Source organism: Akebia trifoliata, chromosome 15 (assembly GCF_017979445.1).
Source record: "Akebia trifoliata isolate Shusen 1 chromosome 15, ASM1797944v1, whole genome shotgun sequence".
Lineage (NCBI taxonomy): Eukaryota > Viridiplantae > Streptophyta > Magnoliopsida > Ranunculales > Lardizabalaceae > Akebia > Akebia trifoliata.
Genome location: NC_141389.1, coordinates 14383579 through 14402918, shown reverse-complemented (window position 1 = coordinate 14402918; position 19340 = coordinate 14383579). Strand labels below are relative to the sequence as shown.

The 19340-nt window shown below is 41.1% G+C and overlaps 2 protein-coding genes across 2 annotated transcripts in view; one reads left to right on the top strand and one right to left on the bottom strand.

The window, feature by feature from the left end:
• Positions 1-11794, bottom strand: part of LOC147384406 (uncharacterized) — a 16205-nt gene extending 4411 nt beyond the window's left edge. The window contains exons 1-2 of the mRNA XM_086424925.1: positions 11589-11794; positions 5937-6784 (exon numbers count right to left, since the gene is read on the bottom strand). Of these exons, the coding sequence (XP_086281051.1) occupies positions 5937-6718 (782 nt within the window). The 5' untranslated portion in view covers positions 6719-6784; positions 11589-11794. The remainder of the gene's footprint in view (positions 1-5936; positions 6785-11588) is intronic.
• A 6166-nt stretch (positions 11795-17960) lies between these two features.
• Positions 17961-18965, top strand: LOC147384405 (ethylene-responsive transcription factor ERN1-like). The gene has a single exon (XM_086426737.1). The coding sequence runs from the start codon at positions 18072-18074 to the stop codon at positions 18963-18965; it is 894 nt and encodes a 297-aa protein (XP_086282863.1). The 5' UTR covers positions 17961-18071.
• The last annotated feature ends 375 nt before the right edge of the window (positions 18966-19340 follow it).

Sequence of the window (19340 nt, the reverse complement as noted above, 5' to 3'; positions counted from 1 at the left end):
CCATTTGCAGCTTTTGGCGAGATCGGCCCAATGAAATCCATGCCCCAGAGTGAGAAGGGCCAAGGAGTAGTCATATTATGTAGTTCTGAAGGTGGGGCATTGATCTTGTTGGCATATATTTGGCATAGATGGCATTTGGCGGACATGCTGATAGCAGTCACTTTCCATTGTCGACCAATAGTATCCCATCCTCATGATCTTCTTAGCAAGCATATGACCATTCATGTGAGGTCCGCAGACTCCCCCATGTACAGTCTCAATTAGTCGTTTCGCTTCTGTTTCTGCCACACACCTAAGTAAGATCTCATGGTGCGACTTCTTGTACAGAATACCGTTGCTCAAGAAAAATTGTCCTGCTAGCCTTTGAATGGTCCTTCTATCATTTGGCGTTGCGTCTGAGGGGAGTGTTCGATCTTCAAGATATGCCTTGATGTCAGAATACCATGGCTTTTCTTCAGATTCTTCTACTTTCGACGGGTAAGCAATAGGCTGGCTCATCTTGAATTCCAATCTCAATAGGGTCGATGATTAGGTCTTCCGAGATGTTGATCATAGAGGCAAGTGTAGCTAGTGCATCTGCGAACTGATTCTTAGCTCTCGGCATGTACGTGAATGAAATCCTATCAAAGTGCGAGCTTAGTTCTTCCAGATACTCGTGGTAAGGGACCAGTCTTTGCTCTCGGGTCTTCCATTCTCCAGTCGTCTGATAGACTACTAAGCTTGAATCTCCGAAAACATCGATTTCATCTACCTCGAGATCCAGTGCTGCCTTCAACCCTGCTATGCATGCTTCGTATTCAGCCTCATTGTTGGAACATTGAAATTTTAGTCTGATTGCGATTGGCACGTGGGATCCATCTGGCTTGATCAGAACTGCCCCTATTCCGTTTCCTTTCTGATTGGCTGCTCCGTCGAAGTACATTTTCCAGCCTGGTTCATCATTATCGTCTTCAACCTCAGTGATCAGTATGGCTTCGTCAGGAAAGTTCGTCTTTAATGGCTCGTAGTCAGGCAACGGGTGCTCGGCTAGGTGGTCGGCGATTGCTTGCCCTTTGATGGCTTTTTGAGTGACATAGGTGATGTCAAACTCAGATAACAATAGTTGCCATTTTGCAGTGCGACCTGTTAATGCTGGTTTCTCGAAAAGATACTTCAGGGGGTCCATTCTAGCAATAAGCATAGTTGAGTAACTAAGCAGATAGTGGCGTAGTCGTTGAGATGCCCAGACTAATGCGCAGCAAGTCTTCTCAAGTGTTGAATATTTTGCTTCATACTCGGTAAACTTCTTGCTGAGATAGTAAATGGCTTGTTCTTTCCGTCCTGATTCATCGTGTTGCCCTAGCACACACCCCATTGATGTTTCTTGTACCGAGATGTACATCAGCAAAGGTCGCCCTAGAGTAGGAGGGACTAGGACTGGTGGATTGAGTAGATATTGCTTAATCTTGTCGAACGCTTCCTGACAGTCCTTGTTCCACTTCTTTGGCATGTCTTTCCTGAGTAGTTTGAAGACTGGCTCACAGATAGGCGTGAGCTGAGCGATGAAACGGCTAATATACTGTATCCTCCCCAAGAATGCCCGAACATCTCTCTCTGAAACGGGTGCTTTCATCTCGAGGATATACTTGGTTTTTGCCGGATCTATCTCGATGCCTCTTCTGCTGACGATAAAACCCAGTAATTTGCCCGATGTTGCCCCGAATACACATTTTGCAGGATTTAGCCTTAAACTGTATTTCCTCAGCCTTGTCGAACAACTTCTTTAGATTTACCAGATGATCTTCTTCAATGCCGGATTTAGCAATCATGTCGTCTACGTAGACCTCCATTTCCTTGTGGATCATATCGTGGAATAGTGCGGTCATTGCCCGTTGGTAAGTCGCCCCTGCGTTCTTCAGCCCGAATGGCATGACTTTGTAGTGGAAAGTACCCCATGGTGTGATAAACGCAGTCTTTTTCTGGTCTTCTTCCGCCATTTTTATTGGTTATAGCCTGAAAAGCCGTCCATGAACGAGAACATGCCATGCCCTGCTGTACTATCGACTAGAGTGTCGATGTGTGGAAGTGGAAATCATCCTTAGGACTGGCCTTGTTTAGGTCCCGATAGTCAACACACATGCGTACCTTCCCATCTTTCTTGGGTACTGGGACAACATTAGCCAACCACTCAGGGTACGTAGAGACTGCAAGAAATCCGGCTTCGAACTGTTTCATGACTTCGTCCTTGACCTTGAGGGTCCATTCTGGCTTTAATCTTCTCAATTTCTGCTTGATCGGCTTGCTTCCGGAGGCAATTGGTAGCTTGTGCACGACAAGATCTGTGTCCAATCCCGGCATATCCCTGTACGACCATGCGAAGACATCTTGATAATCTTGTAAGAGTTTGATCATTTCTTCCTTTTTTTGTGTGTGATAATAAGGCTCCGATCTTGACAATTCGTGGGTCCTCTTCGGTACCAAGATTGATTGAATCTGTATCCTCAATGTTTGGCTGAACACCTTTCTCGTGACGTTCTACCAAGTCTTTGATTTCTTTAGGCGGGTACTCCATTTCGTCCTCAGACTCTTCTTCGATCCCCATGAGGTCAAAGTCGAGTTCAAGATCGAAATCATACTCGTCCCTTTCAAATCTGTTTTATCTGGGTACTCATTTGATTGAGACATATCCCTTGAAAACTTTTTTTGATTTTTGGAAAATATCTATTTTTTTGCAATTTTGAAAGCTTTTTGATTTTTTTGACTTTTGATAAATTTTTGATTTTTTTGCTTTTTGAGGAATATTTGTTTTTTGTTGCTTTTCGAATACCTGAAATAAGAAGAACAATCATGCGAATTCGTTAATAAAGATAGGGAGCCCTCAAAACAGTCTTTACCCGAGGACGAGGGCTCGTTATGATCCTCGGGCAAACTAGATTCGTTTAACGGAGTTTTTTTTTTGGAGGCCTCAACAGCCTCAAGGGTCAATGGGAATTCCTCCCAATTGTTCAGAACTTCACCTTCTCTGAGGGGGCGGATGAGATGTGAAAGTGATGTGTTGGGTGATTTGGTCGGTGGTTCGGAGATAACCATGATCTCCGATTGATTTTTGTCAGATTGGGGCATGGTCCCTCCCAAGCTTGGTGGGATGACGACTGATGCCCAGTCAATGCCAGATGAAAATGGTGATTTTTTTCTCTTGGTTCGTGGTAGTTTCCACTTTGGTTGATTTTAAACGGTCTCGGATAGACTTTCGTTGGAATCCCCATTGAATAAAACATCAATGCCTTCTACGAAGGATGGTTGGGACTCAACAACTGAGTCTTCTTGAAAGTGCAGTGGTGCGATTTTTACCGTTTTTGCCCTTTTTGCCAATGGTGGTTCCGATAGGTTGTCGGGTCTGATATGAGACTTTGAGAAGCTAACGCTAATGTGAGGGACTCGGCCGAGGTTCCAGACATTCGATTCCCGATTTTGCTTTCTTGCTAGTCGAAGTTCTTTCTTCTTTTCTTTCATTTCTGCTATATCCTTCTTTGTGGGCCTAAACCCCAGACCAAAATAATGAGTATCCTTTCTTGCTTCGACCGGTGTAGCTCTTCCTCTTCCTCCTGGTCCCAACCCATGCTTGGGTCGATAACCTGCCCTCTTCATGATCCGACCAATCATAAGGTTTGCTCGTGATAGCTTTGCTCTTACCTTCTCCTTCCCCTTTTCGATGTGATTGACAGCCGCGAATTGGTACGAATGGTAGAGTGCCTTGTCCTTCGTCATTTCTATGTCAATAAATGGCACGTCCGGAGCTCTGCCGGCGGGATCAAGTTTTCTGCCAAAACGGATATCATTCTCTGTCCCATGATGAATTTGACTCTCTGGTGTAGAGAAGAAGGTACTGCCCCTGCTATGTGGATCCATGGCCTGCCCAGTAATAAATTGAAGGTTGTCGGTATTTCCATGACTTCAAATGTTACTTCGAAGGTGCACGGGCCTATTGTGATGGGTAAATTACCTCTCCCAAGGAGTCTCTTCTTGAGCTGTCAAAGCCTCGGACGACCTTGTTGTTGGGCTTCACATGAGACCAATCAGCGTTGAGCTTCCGGAAGGTTTCAAGTGGACAAACATTAAGCGCTGAGCCATTATCAATCAGCACCCTGGCAACCATCATGCCCTTGCATATGACCATGATGTTTAGTGGCTCGACGTGCCCCGTTCCTCCAGGCACAAATTCATCTTCAGTGAAAATAATGGGATTGGGGGCCATTATCTGGCCAATCGTTTGTTCTAGTTGCGTAGGTGAGGTGGTTGCAGGTACATGCGATTTTTCTAAAACTCTCAGTAATGCTTCTTGGTATTCTTCTGACTTTTGTATTAGACCTAGGATACTGATTTGAGCTGGCTGTTTGTTCAATCTGTCCACTATATTATGCTCTCTCTTGAGGATGAGCTTAATAAAGTCTGTGGCTTCTTCGTCTGTCACTTTCACTTTTTCTTCCGTCTTCTCCTCCTTATACAGCTTACCCTTTCCCTTTGCTTCTCTTTTCTCTTCGTCGGTCACCCCTTTGCCTTCTTCCTTGATTTTCACCCCATTTTTCGATATTTTTTTGTACCGCCCTGCCCTTGTCATATGCTCAATGTCGGCCACCATTGCTTTCTTCATGGCTTCAACCCCGGAGGTTGTGGTGATGGTTGTCTCGTAACTCCAGGGAACTGCCTGGATAGAGTTATAAGGGAATGGTTTGGGTGAGTGTATGGTCATGGGAGGTGGATCGGGTTTTACATTGAGGATGAGAGGTGGTGGCGATGGTTTTGATGGAGTGTATGGGATGATGAGCGGTGGTCGTGAAGACGAGGTGTATGGTATATGGAGAGGGGGTCGAGTTGATCCTTGGGAATATGGTGGTGTGTAGGGTATAACAAGGGGAGGTCGGGTTGAATTTTGATGATGGGGTGATCCGTAAGGTATAACTAAAGGTGGTCGGGTAGCGGTATTTTGATGAGGGGGATGGATAGTGAGGTTGGCCATTCTGAGAGGTAGCTGTGAATTCTGCGATGAATCTGTATAACGGTTGACTGTGTTAACCGTTGACGTCCTTGATTCCTTCGTGAAGCGTACCCTGACTTTTGCACCGATAGGTGCTATCAAATCCGAGGGATTGAAGTCGAGTTCTCCACATACAACATTTACCCTATGCCCACTCCCCTCTCCATTGTGAGTAGGTAGGGGGTTTTGGTTGATGTTTTGTTGTTGGGGTGGGTTGGCAGGCCCATCTAGGATGAGAGCCTTTTTATCGATCAGGTTCTGTACTTGATGCTTGAGCTGCCAGCATTGATCTGTGGAGTGACCTGGTGCACCCATGTGGAATTCACAGAGCAGGTTAGGGTTGTACCCTGGCCCTTTCACAGCCTCAGGATTTGGTGGACGTTTTACCAGATATTCTCCTCTGAGTAAGAGTGGCAGTAATTCTGATAGTGTCATGGGCAATCTGGTAAATACTCTGTTTACCCTGTTAGGTCGTGCCTGCTGGTTTTGCCCATACTGTGGTGCTGGTTGTGCTTGCAGAGGAACTGTCTGAAAGGGGTTCTGTGGTGCTGGAGCCCAAGCAGCTCGAGGTACTGGCGCCCAAGGGACTTGTGGTGCCTGCGGCCTCTGAACTGGTGCCTGAATGAAAAGAGGTTGGCTGGGTTGTATATTGTTGACTTGAGCTTCCTCTTTCTTTTTGACAAAAGGCACGAACTTCTTTTGTGCCGATGTCCCTGCCGCTGCGCTTAAGGCTGTGAAGTCAAATATTAAACCAGTCCGGATCCCGTCCTCGACCCGGTCTGCCACTTGAACTAAATTTGAGAAGGTGCCTGTGGTGTGTCCAACTAGATGAGTATAAAAGGCATGCCCTAGTGTTGAGATGAACGTGGTGTTCATCTCTTGTTCAGTCATTGCGGGCCTCACTTGTGAAGCAGACTCCCGCCATCTCTGGGCGTACTCTTTTACTGTTTCCCTTTGCTTTCTAGTCATCTTAGCCATATCATTTCGATCCAGACCTACATCTGTGTTGAACCGATAATTATGCCAGAACATTTCAGCCAAGTCTTGCCAACTTTTGATAAGCGTATGGTCCAATCCGGAAAACCATTTGAGTGCAGGCCCTGTCAAGCTTCTTTGAAACAACTGCACCAGTAGCCTGTCATCTTCGCCGTATTGGCACATGGATCCGCAGTATAGTTTTAGATGTGACAGAGGACACCCCACCCCATTGTACTTCTCAAATTCCGGACATTTGAATTTGGCCGGCAGCTGTGCATTAGGATAAAAGCAAAGGTCCCTGAATCTTGTCCCTCCTAGAGTATTTGCACCTTTCATTCGTCTCATCTCTTCTTGGAGAGACTCTATCTGCTGGGCCATTTTGTTATCAGTGACATTTTTGGCCTCAGGCACCCTGAAGTCACACTCATCATCTGGGATTACCACCGGGGGTGGTTGATTCTGTGGGATGTAAAGTGGAGGGCCCTGATACATTGGCACCGTAGGAGGTGGGGTGGTCTGTTGATCTGGTCGTGTCTGTTCAAGGGGTTCCGGGTTTGATCCAGATGCTTGGTGCTGAGCGGCTTGCGCTTGTAAGAAGTTAGTATTACTAAAAACAGCCATCAACATTTGTTCTTGTCTTTTCGTTGTTTCTATGAGCTTCGCTATCATTGCATTAGCTTCGGCAAGTTCACTTGTCGCAGGTTGTGGATCCTCTGAGTTGCTCATAGTTGATGTAGATCGAAGGAAATACGGAGGCTTCTCAGGGTGTTTGTACTTCTTTCGTTTGGCCACCTTTGGGTACAGAAGACCAAACATTACTATCTTATTTACAAAAAGAAAAATGCTTGACATTTCGTTAGGTCGGGTAAAGTTATTTATTTTAAAGCAAACGAGTTTTAAAGAAAGAGTTCTTTGGCTTGGAGCCGACATTAACGTGATGTTGGCATCAACACGGGACTAGCAAAATATTTTGAAAAAGAATTACATCAACACGGAGCTGGCATCGACACGGAGTCGGTAAAATTAAAAACGATTTCATCAGCACGGAGCTGGCATCGACACGGAGTCGGTAAAATTTAAAAATGATTACATCAACACGGAGCTGGCATCGACACGGAGTCGGTAAGATTTTAAAACGATTTCATCAGCACGGAGCTGGCATCGACACGGAGTCGGTAAAATTAAAAAATGATTACATTAGCATGGAGCTGGCATCGACACGGAGTCGGTAAGATTTTAAAATGATTTCATCAGCACGGAGCTGGCATCGACACGGAGTCGGTAAAATTTAAAAATGATTACATCAGCACGGAGCTGGCATCGACACGGAGTCGGTAAGATTTTAAAACGATTTCATCAGCACGGAGCTGGCATCGACACGGAGTCGGTAAAATTTTTTAAAAACGATTTCATCAACACGGAGTTGGCATCGACACGGAGTCGGTAAAATTTAAAAACGATTACATCAGCACGGAGCTGACATCGACACGGAGTCGGTACAAATTTTAAAAACGATTTCATCAACACGGAGTTGGCATCGACACGGAGTCGGTAAAACATTTTGAAAGAGAAGATTACATTTTGAATTTTGTACACCAACCCATTAAACAATTTATGCCATGATTATCCACAAATAAACTGAAAGAAATTTCATTGAACTATTGAAAATTGTTTGACAAATAGGATTTTCATTGAATTACAACTTTCAAATAACCCTGTTTTACATTCTTTTACATGGACGCTTGGATTTGTTTTGATCGTCATCAGGATTGCTGGGACAATTAGGCTTGCTTCTTTTGGTTCTAACGACTGACTCTTTGAACTCTGCTGGTCCATCTGGATACCCTAAGGTGCGTTTGTTCCACGCCTTCTCAATGAGATGCACTAACTTTTCAGTCAATGGTTCGGGAGAAAAGAATTGTTTGTGTTGAGGTAGCGAAAACTCTATAGGTACTCCGTACTGTTCTGGGATCAAAGCAGGTTGGTAAAAAGATGTCTCTCTAGTCCGATCAAACGGACATAATAGGATCCTTTGGTACCTAAAACAGGGTAGTCCGTCATCCACCAAGGGCATCTCAAACCAATATGACGTGCAAGACGAGAATCCAACCATTTGCCCCAAGCCTTGACTGAGTTGTGACGCACTAACATGTTTCTCTTGGAAAAGTGCTCGGGCCTATACTCGAGGGTTGAAGGAATGTCCACAATTTTGAGACGGTCGCAGAGCCACATATAAAGTAGGTGAGGGCTTCCTTTGAAATCCCTTCCCTCACCCTTTTTAATGGCATCCAAACCTGAGAAGGTTTCAGCTAGAATAAAGGTACGGGATTGGCTTTTCTAGAGAGCTGGGAAGCTATGTCTATGAAAGACTCAGGAACAGTTTGACCCTCGCTTTTGGAGGTCAGTATGTATTGGGCTAGGATTCCTAAACACAATCGATAGTCTCTAGTGGCTCTCCAAGCTTCTGGTTTACATTGATGGGATGACTGCGGGAGTGGTATGGACTCAATAAGGGTACTAAATCCAATCTCCCGTTACGGACTAAGGCCTTGGCTTCTTCCTTTGAAATGTTTAGGCCTGTGGCGAGTTCACCCGAATATCCTGTCTTCAATGAAGGCCTGACTAGAGGACCTGAAGTAGATATCCCCATGATGCCACAATAGTCTTCATGAGTAGGGCACAAGTGCATATGCCCAATGTGGAAGATGTGAAGATAAGGGTTCCAACGCTTGCCATAGCGCGCAAAAGGTTCCAATCTATCTCAAACTCGTGAAAGTACAGGGCGCATCTCAACATGAATTTTGCAAAGTTGAATTTCTCTACGGTGTGCATCCCAGTGATAGTTGTTTTGACCAATTGGTCGATTGGGTTATTGCCTGCAGCCAGCATCCTGAGTTGACACAAGAGAATAGTTCAGTACATTTCCAAGGTCTATGTAAAAATTACTTTTCTTTTGAAAATCTTTGTTCTTATGGAAAACACTTTCTTGAAAACACTTTTCTTTTTTGAAAATTTGATTTTCATTTTGATTTAAATGGCCCGGCCTATCATGATCATTGGATCGAGATGGACTGGGTCATTATTGAATTTTTGCAAGAACTGGATTCTTTATTGGGTCGGTGTACCCCTTTTAATTTCTGAAAACAAAATTTTGACCCTTGAGGACAATCATACACTTTGATCTCTTTATTCACATCATTCACATACACCAATCATCAAGTTTCTTTCAACAACCCGGGAACACCCGCGATAAGTTCGAGTCGTGACTTACAGGGAAGGCTTCTAGACTCTAAGTTTACTACTGCAATGCATTTTTATCTGGCCACTCTTGCCCAAGCACACCTATATACCTCTCAAGCGTACTCAATCAGACGGTACGTGGTGACTTGGTTTGTTATACCGTATAGGTGACAATCTAAAACTTCAATTCACTTCTCTGAAGCCAAAAACAGCCAGTTTGATCCCCAGTTGAGAGGTGGCGCACGATGCTGAGCAAAGGCCCGCTTAAGTACCTCTCGTCTAGAATAGACGTAATCTATCCCCCTCGTACAGTAGGGTACAGCGGGGCAGGATCTTGCTTAGGCACTGGTTTTGACCAAGAAGTGCAATTGATGTACTTGGATTATCTTTTATATACCTATGGGTACGAGTCAAGAGTTGTAGCTTTCATAAATGGTTTTCGCATCCCGCGAGGGGACCGACCACGTACTAGTACTACGTTGGCAATCGGGACATGTGACCGTGCGGCTTACAATAGGACAAAGGCTCAGGTCGCTCCAACATGGGTGTATCAAATACCTTTCAGAATCACCTGATCAAACGGTATTGATTCCCCAGTTTTATATACCTTACGGTACGTGATTGGAGTTGTGGTTTTCATGAATGACGTCGCATCTCCGAGGAGACCGGGCCACGCACTAGTGCCACGTTGGCTATTAGGGACATGCAAGCGTGCAATACAGTAAAGTAAACGTGCTAGTGGTGTGTGCAAATAGGATAGGGTGCGCCCGGGGCATTTTTCAGATGAGTGGGCCCGTTGGCCAGATCATAGCATTTTAGATAATTAGTCCGTAAGAGTCGCACATTCATCATCAACCAATCAATTTTTTTTTCATCATTTTTTTCAATTTTACGAATGAACTAATCATAAAAGGACTTCTCATTTTTTATAGTCCAATCAATGATCACTTTGAATTTTCATTTTGACCCATCAAAAAGTGGCGAGCGGTACGCCCTGAGTTTGGAAAAGATGATCCATTTTGATCTTTTGAAGCCTTAAAAATTAAAATAAAAATAAGTTCCAAGAGGAAAGTTTCCAAGACTGATGTAAGGAACAAGTTGAGCAAAAAAAAAAAAATTTTTTTTTTTTTTTTTTTATTTAATTAATTTTTTTTTTTTAATAATTTTTTTTTTTTAATAAAAATTTTTATGTGCTCATTTTGAGGCACATTGCCTCTGGTTTTTGGCTTGGGCCAAATTTTTTTCCTTTTTTATGCTTTTCTTTCCTACTCATTTTGTATCACGACGAGACGTCAAACGGAAATGGTAGCGTAAACGATAGTAAATGAACTCAAAAACCGATTCTGAGTTGCCAAAATGTTGCTGACTTTGTCACATTGGGTAGAAAATTTTGTTCTACCCCAAATCGATATGCACTAATAGCTAATCGGAGATCGGACGAGAAAGTTATGATCATTTTAAGTTCGACTGTCCATTCGGCCAAAAAAGAAGAAAAACGACTTTTTTTTTATTTTTTTTATTTTTTTATTTTTTTATACCCATTTTGAGGCACATTGCCTCTGGTTTTTGGCTTGGGCCAAAAAAGAAAATTTTTTTTTTCATTTGTTTGGTGATATACATGCTTAAAAAGACATAATCGGGGAAATAAAGTGAAAATCGATTTTTTTTTTTTGTTTTTTTTTTCAAGTGAGTAAGTAAATAAAGGAAACCTACCTAAAAAATAAATACAACAAACACAACAAGTATTGTTAGCTTGCAAAAATAAAAAATAAAAATAAAAATTGAAACATTTCCTTTTTTACCAAAATAACCGAGTTGACACGAGGGTGGAGCCTTTACTCCCCAGTGGAGTCGCCAAGCTGTAGACGCGTGATTTCGTCATTATGATGACTACATCTACAATGATTTGGAGTCGCCACCATTCAAGTTGGAAGTGGGTGTGAATGGTCACCCGGGGTACATTTTCCAAAAGATGAGATTTTTGGCATTTTAGTGACTCACAATGGATAAGGGGTAGTCAAACCTCGAGATTTGGGTAAGCGGCTCGGTTGGAGAAAAGGGAAGGTGTTAGGCACCCTTTCCTCCCCGCCACGTGGCGGTAACCTCAAATAACTCGATCATTTTTTATTTTTAAAAGAAGGTGAAAAAATGTGCCACGTGGGTGCATATGTTCCCTAAGTAGGGATTCATTTTCGGCTTGATCATAGGGTCATTTCATTAATGGAAATGACCCTTATGAACCTTAGCCTTGGGGCCCAATCATCAAAAGGGGTAAAATAAAATAGAAGAAGGGGGTGTTAGAAGAGGGAAAGAGTAGAAGGTTAGAGAAAGAGAGGGGGGTGTGCTTCAAACCCACCTTGTATCTTGTTTCTTCTTTTCTTCTTCTTGCTTGAGTCTTCTTGAGTCCTTAGTATAATATGAGAGTATGAGAATGGGAAGAGGTGATTAGAGAGAGTAGGGATTTCTTTTGTTTTAGTGAGACTTGTAGAGGATTTGTGAGAGAGAGTTGGTAAACTTGGTGAGAATTGGTGATGGTTGTTAGTAGAGAGAGTGTTGGGGAGAAGTTTTTGTAATGAGAAGTTGGGGGCCATTTTTGGGAAGAGGATGAGGGTATTTATAGATGTTTAGGAGTTATTTTAGGGATATAATGGGGTGAAGTGAAGAAAATGGGTAGAATGGTTATGAGTTTGAGAGAGAAGTGGGTGTAATTTAGAGGAGATTGGAGGGTATTTAGGTAAGGGGGGTTAAATGGGTGAGTTTTGACCCAAATGGTTTGGATCCTACCCAACCCATTTGGGTGGAGTGTTTGGTGAGGTAAGTTTAAGATGGTGGTTGAGATTAAATGGTGTTTGATTTAAGAGAATGGAGGATTTAAAGAGGTGGTTGATGATATTTTGGGAGGATGAAGGAGATGATGCCATGTGTTAAAGTGGGTGGAAATGAAGGGTTGGGATAGGTTGATGGGAGAGGTTGAGTGTTTGACTTGAGAGGATGGTGTAGGTTTAGGTTGTAGATGTAGGTTTTGTAGGAAATGATGAGGGTAGATTAGGGGAGGTATAGGTTAGGGGTGTGGGTAGATGTGTTTGATTTGAGAGAAAAGGTGATGGGTTGATGTGTGGGTAGATGGGATTTAAAGCAAATTAATGGGGTAGGTAGTTGGGTGAGGGAGGTGAGATGGGGTGATGACATGTGTCATCTTTTGATGATAAAAGAGTGATTGGTTGATGTGGGTTGTGGTTTATGGGTTAGGGTTGTGGGTTGGATAATGAATTGGATATGGTTAATGATTTGTGGGCTTTGTAGTGTTGGGCTTGGGTTTTAGAAATGGTTTTTACGAATGCGGAGGCGGAGCGGTGATAGTAGAGGAGGGGTAGGCATCTCAAGTCTCACCTTTTTAATTTTTAATTTTTTTAGATTTTTGCAATCATTAATTTGATCAAAAATGCCACGTGTTGGCGAATCGGGCTTTTTAGGCCCGTTGGTGAAATTTATCGAAAATTTGACGTTTTTTATTTTGGAAGCGGAGCGGTGAATGTTGGGAAGTCGTAAGGTAGGCCGAGTCCTTTTGGTGGCCTCCTAAACCATTGAGAGGTCTTAGGGGCCTCGGTTTGGTAAAAATGTCCATTTTCAATGAGTTGGGCCCTTAAGGCCCGTTGGCCCATTTATTTGGAAAATCGATATTTTTGGGCCCTTTCGAGAAGTGGCCCGTTCAAATTGAGGTGTTGAAAGCGCCTTCGATCCGCGGGGTGCGCGGATCCGCTTTTGACCCTTGAGGTTTGGGAGTCGCCACCTAGTTATTTCGGTCTAGGAACCGATCAATGACTCTAAACGGATAAAAGCTAATCTAAAACCAAAAAAAACTGAATTCGGGGATCAAGTTACGGGGTTGGAAGGTGTTAGGCACCAACCCCGCCCGGCCAAAGCCGGTCTCTACTAAACTCCCAAGTAGATTACATTGCTAAAACCTAGATAAAAATAGAAAAAAAAATAAAAAAAATAAAAGATTTACCTTTCCGATGGCAAGGACTTGGTTCCCTCAGATCTGACAAAAAGAACTCCTTGTACCGTGCTCCCTTGCTTCGTTCTGCTTCCGGATTTGACTTCGGATCTCCGAGGCAAGGTATCTCCTTGTCTTTGAATATGAACTCTTCCAATTCGTTGTGGGTTTGGGGGTGTTTTTAGAAGACTTTTGGGTGTTTTCTAGACTAAAATTGAAGGAAGGATGTTAGTTAAGGAGTTGGGGCTCCAAAACTAGGGTTTATGGGGGGCTAGGGGAGCTTCTAGACCTACTTCTCTTAGGGTTTATAATTTGATACGAAAATAGGGTGTGAGCACCTCTATTTATAGATGTTTTTAGGGGTTGATTTGGATAGAGTTAGTGTTTAATTAGAGATCTTTTAATTAGAGTTGTGTTTTAATTTGACTTGTTTTAGGTAGAATTGTGTTTTAATTCAAATTGTTTTAGGTAGAATTGTTTTTAAGTTAGAACTCTATTTGATAGAGTTATTATTTAATTATAATTCTATTATGACTTTTGGTCTTATTTGATTGACTTTTAATGTTTTGACTTTAGTCTTAATTGATTGACTTTCAATATCTTGACTTTAGTCTTGCTTAATTGACTTTAATTTTGACTTCAGTCTCACTTGATTGACTTTAATACATTGACCTTAGTCTTGCTTGATTTACTTTAAATTTTTGAAGAAGGCCCCTCCATTATTTCTTTAATTCTTTGGACCCCCAAATGGAGGGGTCCTTAAAGAAATATCCCACGAACCCTCAACGATTTTGCCTGAGAGTCCGATTAATCGATTTTTTAGGTTCAAATTTTTAAATTAATTTCATTAATGTTTAAATTTAATTATTTAATATTTTATTTATTAATTTCGAATTTTTTAATTATAAAAATTGTGAAATTACCATTTTACGCCCGGAGAGGACTTTTCACGTTTTAAGTCGGTTTTTAATGTTCTAGGATGTTTTAGAATCGATTTTTCGTAAGGAATTCAATGAGAATGTTGATTTGTGTCATTTATGAAAATTTTTATGTGAAATGATTGTGAACTTTATGAGGGGCATTTTCGTAATTTTGTCAAATTCTATTAAAATTGGTGAAATGATTTATTTGGTTTCGATTTGTTATTTTATGTGTTCGAGAGAGTTTTCCTAAGCGTAATGTAGGCTCTAGAGTTGTTTTGATGTTAGGGGTATTTTGGTAATTTGGTAATTTTTAGTGGTTTTTATCGTGAAGCTTCTTTTTGGTTTGCAAGATGATGATTTCTATGTTTCTGGGATCGTATTTTCCTAGCGTAGCGTGATTTCTAAGGTTTTGTCAGTTCGAGATACCTCATCTGGATTTCTGAAACAAATCTGGTAACAAAATAAAGCAATAGAATACACATCCATCATTGGGAATCCTTGCGATCGGGTTGACGAGTTGATTAATCAGGCGAATGCAAAAATGGGGTGTCTACAGGTGTCTACACACATATTTCCCCGTGTAATGTTTTTTTCTACCCTACTCTACTGTGCATATCTCGTCAGCATTTTTTGTCTCCTAGTACTCAACAACCTTTTGTCAATCATAGTCTTCTGGTGGCATAGACAGTTTTATTACTCGGCCTATCTCGACAATTTCTAACTTTAGTAAGTGTGCATAATCTTATCAGAAGCATATGATCTAAAGGAAACAACATTGAATAGAAGTCCAATTTTCTAACATCATAATTAGAAATCGTACTTTCCAAAATTTCGTCAGAGACAGGTACTTTCTCCTGGTTTACCACCCCTGCTTGAGACTACGATAGATGGCGCTCTCTCAGAACATGTCCCACCTGACCACACGTGAAACATGTCGATGATTTTGTCTTCATAGATTTCTCTGGAGCAGGAAGTTGATAAACTGGAGCTTGAAATCTCTGGACCTGTCTCGTTGGTACTCTTGGTCCCACTGGCCTCATTGGAGTCCTAATTGCTCTATGACTAGATGATGAGGGAATCCTACAACTCGACGGTGAAGTAGCTCTATATTGTGGGTAAAGTAATCCAGGGGTGGGTGGCCTCAAATATATCGACCTTTTTGCCGGGTCTGATCTGAAAGAACTCGTTTTCTACTACTAGTTCGGTCTGGTTGTGATGGTGTAGGCATGTCATCAACCATGTTAAAATCCGATGGCTTTATTATTTCTTCAATTGGCCCATCCAACATCCTTCTGAGCCATGCATCTTTTATCGACCGACGTGGACTCGAGCATTACTTCCCTTTATGCCCCAACTTACCACATTCATAGCATGTCACTACTCTTTCTTTTGACTAGTTTATGAGCATATGTTGTTGTTTCTTACATATGAGCAGGTATATCGATAGTCTCGCTTCTTATGTATGGTCGTTTTCCCTGTTACTCCGCTAGTTTTGTAAATGTTTGCCTCTTATTGGGTCCTAACTACCCTTCTTCAAATAGGTTCTGAAGCGATGATTGTAATATCCCTACTTCTTCTTGTAGTCCTTCCTGTGTTGGGATGTTTACCTTTGGCTAGGCCAAAATATTAAGCCTAACCGTTGGTTATCTCCAAACTGCACAATTTCTTCTTTTGGCCATTGGTAACCAATGACCAGGCTAAAAATTAAGCCTCACCATTGATTGCCTCCATACCAGGCCAAAACATAAAATGCAATTTGTATGTTGGCGTGACATGGGGTCTTTGTGACCATATGAAAATTGACCCGAGTCAAATATTTTCTCGAAATGTCTTTGGTATCCTCATGCTCGATCTAGGTAAAAATGGAATGTCTATAGTACTATAATAAGATATACCTCATATATTTTATCAATAATAAAGGAACTACATTTGGGACGAAGATCAAGGCTTGAATCATAGATAAGATAGAGGAGTAAAAGCAACTGAGTCCATCTTAAAATTACCCTAGAAAGTACACAATTCCAATCCAAGGAATTCACTCAATACTTTTCTTTCTTGAACTTTTGTCTGACTTAAGAGTCGGAGGCTTTGCAAGGACGTACAAGTCCTCGCCTTAGTTCAGATAGAAGCAGCGGAGGTTGGCCAAACGAAAAATTTCCTCCAAATATATCATTCACGATCACGAATCGTTGAAAATGATCGCAATCTTCGTTGGAAGACCTAATTATATGAAGGAAAAAAAAACCTCCTACATGGTCTTTTAAGTAATTTTCCCAATATGCTAACGTATCTCTTCCTCGAGCCAACACTTTGAAAGAAAAAAAAAGATCCTTTTAGGGATCACCTAGATTCTTATAATTGAATTATTACCTTTGGTGCATTCATGGTCACCCACTTGCAATTAAAAAAAGAAAATCCATTCTTAGGGTCAAGACTTTACAAAAATGGTCCCAAAACTATGACCAAATGAGGCATCTTTCCAATTCACACAAACCCTACCGTTACAGCATTAATTATTCAACTCTTTCTAAAAATGACATTTTAGTCCCTTCTCATTTGTTTTGATCACCCCACTTATAGTAAGACGAAGAGGGAATAATAAAAACCAAGTTTTGGTGATGTAAGATTAGGTTCTTCTAACAAACACAGCGTGCACGATAAGATACTCTTCTCTATCCCTCAATCAAAAGAAAAACTCTATTTTGAAGTCTATTTCAGGGGATCCATGGCGTGCCTCCAAGTGGCAAGCTGGCGTGCCTTCACGATTTTTTTGATTTACGTTGACCAGGTAAAGGAGAGGACAAAGACTAAGTCCCACTAAACCAAGATAAAAAAATTCATGAAAATTAGATTGAATAGACCTGTGTCGAGTATTTTGTTTCCAAGGTTGCCCTCATAATTATGAAAAATGACACTGGTATTTCACAATGGTTTGACTTGGTATTATGTAGGGTACGGATGAATCTGTAGTAAGATAGTTTTTCTGAAAAAAAAAATGCTATCTGTTGATCGTTTAGAATATTTTTGAAAATTATTTTTCAAGAAAATATGATTTTAAGAGTAAATATAAATGAGTAAATAAATTTCCTAAATCTAAATGACCAACTATGATTTGATATAAAATTATTGTGTTAATTAAACAAAAACAATCTTTTTATCCTTAACTATTTTGCAAACTCCCAAAGTGAGTGTTAATAAATTAGACATGGACTTGGTTTATGATAATTTTTTGAAAGATAGGACTGGCTGACTCATGAAAATCAAAAGGATTCATGAGAAAACAAATAGTCCCAATTGATCGTAATGACAAAATCGAGTGGTTGGGATTTTTATGTGTTGAAAATACATATCCCATTGATACTTATCTTGAGGGAAAACACCAATCATTGCATTTCGCATTTTCGATCATGTGTTTTTTTTGTGTGTGTCATTTTTCATGAGTAATCCCATCCCTGATCTTTTTTGAATTGGCCTTAGCTTCAACATGCGAAATCATATACTATTAAAATTTAGGGCTAAGGGCTTAGTCCATTTAATTATAACTCTACTTACATAAATCATCTCACCCCTCAAAAAATTTCTACCATGGGCTAATCAGGCATTTTGTTAACAGTCAACAGTTAAACAGGGACGGACATGTTTGGCATAAAGAATGTCTGCAATTAGAGGGACAATATCAATTAAAAAAAAAATTACAGAAAATAACAAGCATACAAAAACAACTCAAAATGACAAAGTTTGATCTATCTAAAGTGCACAATATTGAGAACTCAGTCATATTTAAAAAGCATAAATTCCCATTGACAACCAGACAAGGAAATGTGGACGAGCACTCCACTACCATGAGAGTAATATAAGATATTTATACTTCTGATCTCCCTTGTTTAAATCAAACCCATCTCTCGTTCACTTCTTCACCATGAACATTTCTTCAATGGAACTTCAATTCGAGCAACAACAACAGAAACAACACCACCACCAAAGAGTAGTTTCATCAGTTAGTAAAGGAAGCAAATTCAAGGGAAAGATTAGAAGCAATAGCAATAACAAGTTTGTTGGTGTAAGGCAAAGGCCTTCAGGTAGATGGGTAGCAGAGATCAAAGACACAACACAGAAAATAAGGATGTGGTTGGGAACATTCGAAACTGCTGAAGAAGCCGCTAGAGCCTACGATGAGGCTGCCTGCCTTCTTCGAGGATCCAACACTCGAACGAATTTCATCACTAATGTCTCCACTAATTCTCCTTTAGCTTTGCGAATTCGTAATCTCCTAAATCACAAAAAAGGTGTAAAACAAGATCCTCTTCATGTCTCCCCCTCACCCTCCTCTAGTCTCAACACTGCTTCCACACCTTGTACTAGCACAAGTACAAACACTAGCACCATCACTAGTACTAGCTCTAGTAGTACTAGTAGTGCTGGTGGTGGTGGTAGTGGTAATTGTAGTTCCTTCTCTCTTGAAAAGAAACAAGAGACACTTATATGTGACGATGGATATAGACCGGATTTAAGCAATTGTGGCGAGGAATTTGAATTGGGTTCTTCTCAAACTGATCTATCATGGTTCTTTGGAACTGGGTTTGATCGATTTCCATTCAATCAAGAAGTGTTTGATTTGCAAAAGAATGTTGTATTGCCTACGGATACAAATGAACCTGAGATAACAGAATTCGAAAGGATGAAGGTGGAGAGACAAATATCTGCCTCGCTCTACGCCATGAACGGAGTGCAAGAGTACTTGGAAACTGTTAGTGATCCATCTGATTCTTTGTGGGATCTCCCCCCTCTTTGTCAGTTGTTCTGTCAGATTTGATGGTCGTTCATCATCTCTCCTCTTTCTTTCTTTTTTCTTTCTTCGTCCTTTTTTTTTGTTTTTTTTTTTCTTTTCTTTTTTTCTTTCTTTTTCTTTTTCTATATCATTAAAGAGCTTTGAAAGAGTGAATGCTTGGGGATAAGTTGCAGAAATTCAAATAACAACGAAGTATTCAAGAGTAGAGATAATGTGTTTTGTTTTTTAACTTGTTCTTGTAATTCTTAACATGCCTTACTGTAAAATTTTTGGGTAAACTTTCATTTGTTATTATCAGGAACATCTTCTCAAGAGTACTTGGAGACTGTTAGTGATCCATCTGATTCTTTGCAGGATCTCCCCCCTCTCTGTCAGTAGTTCTGTCAAATTTGATGGTCG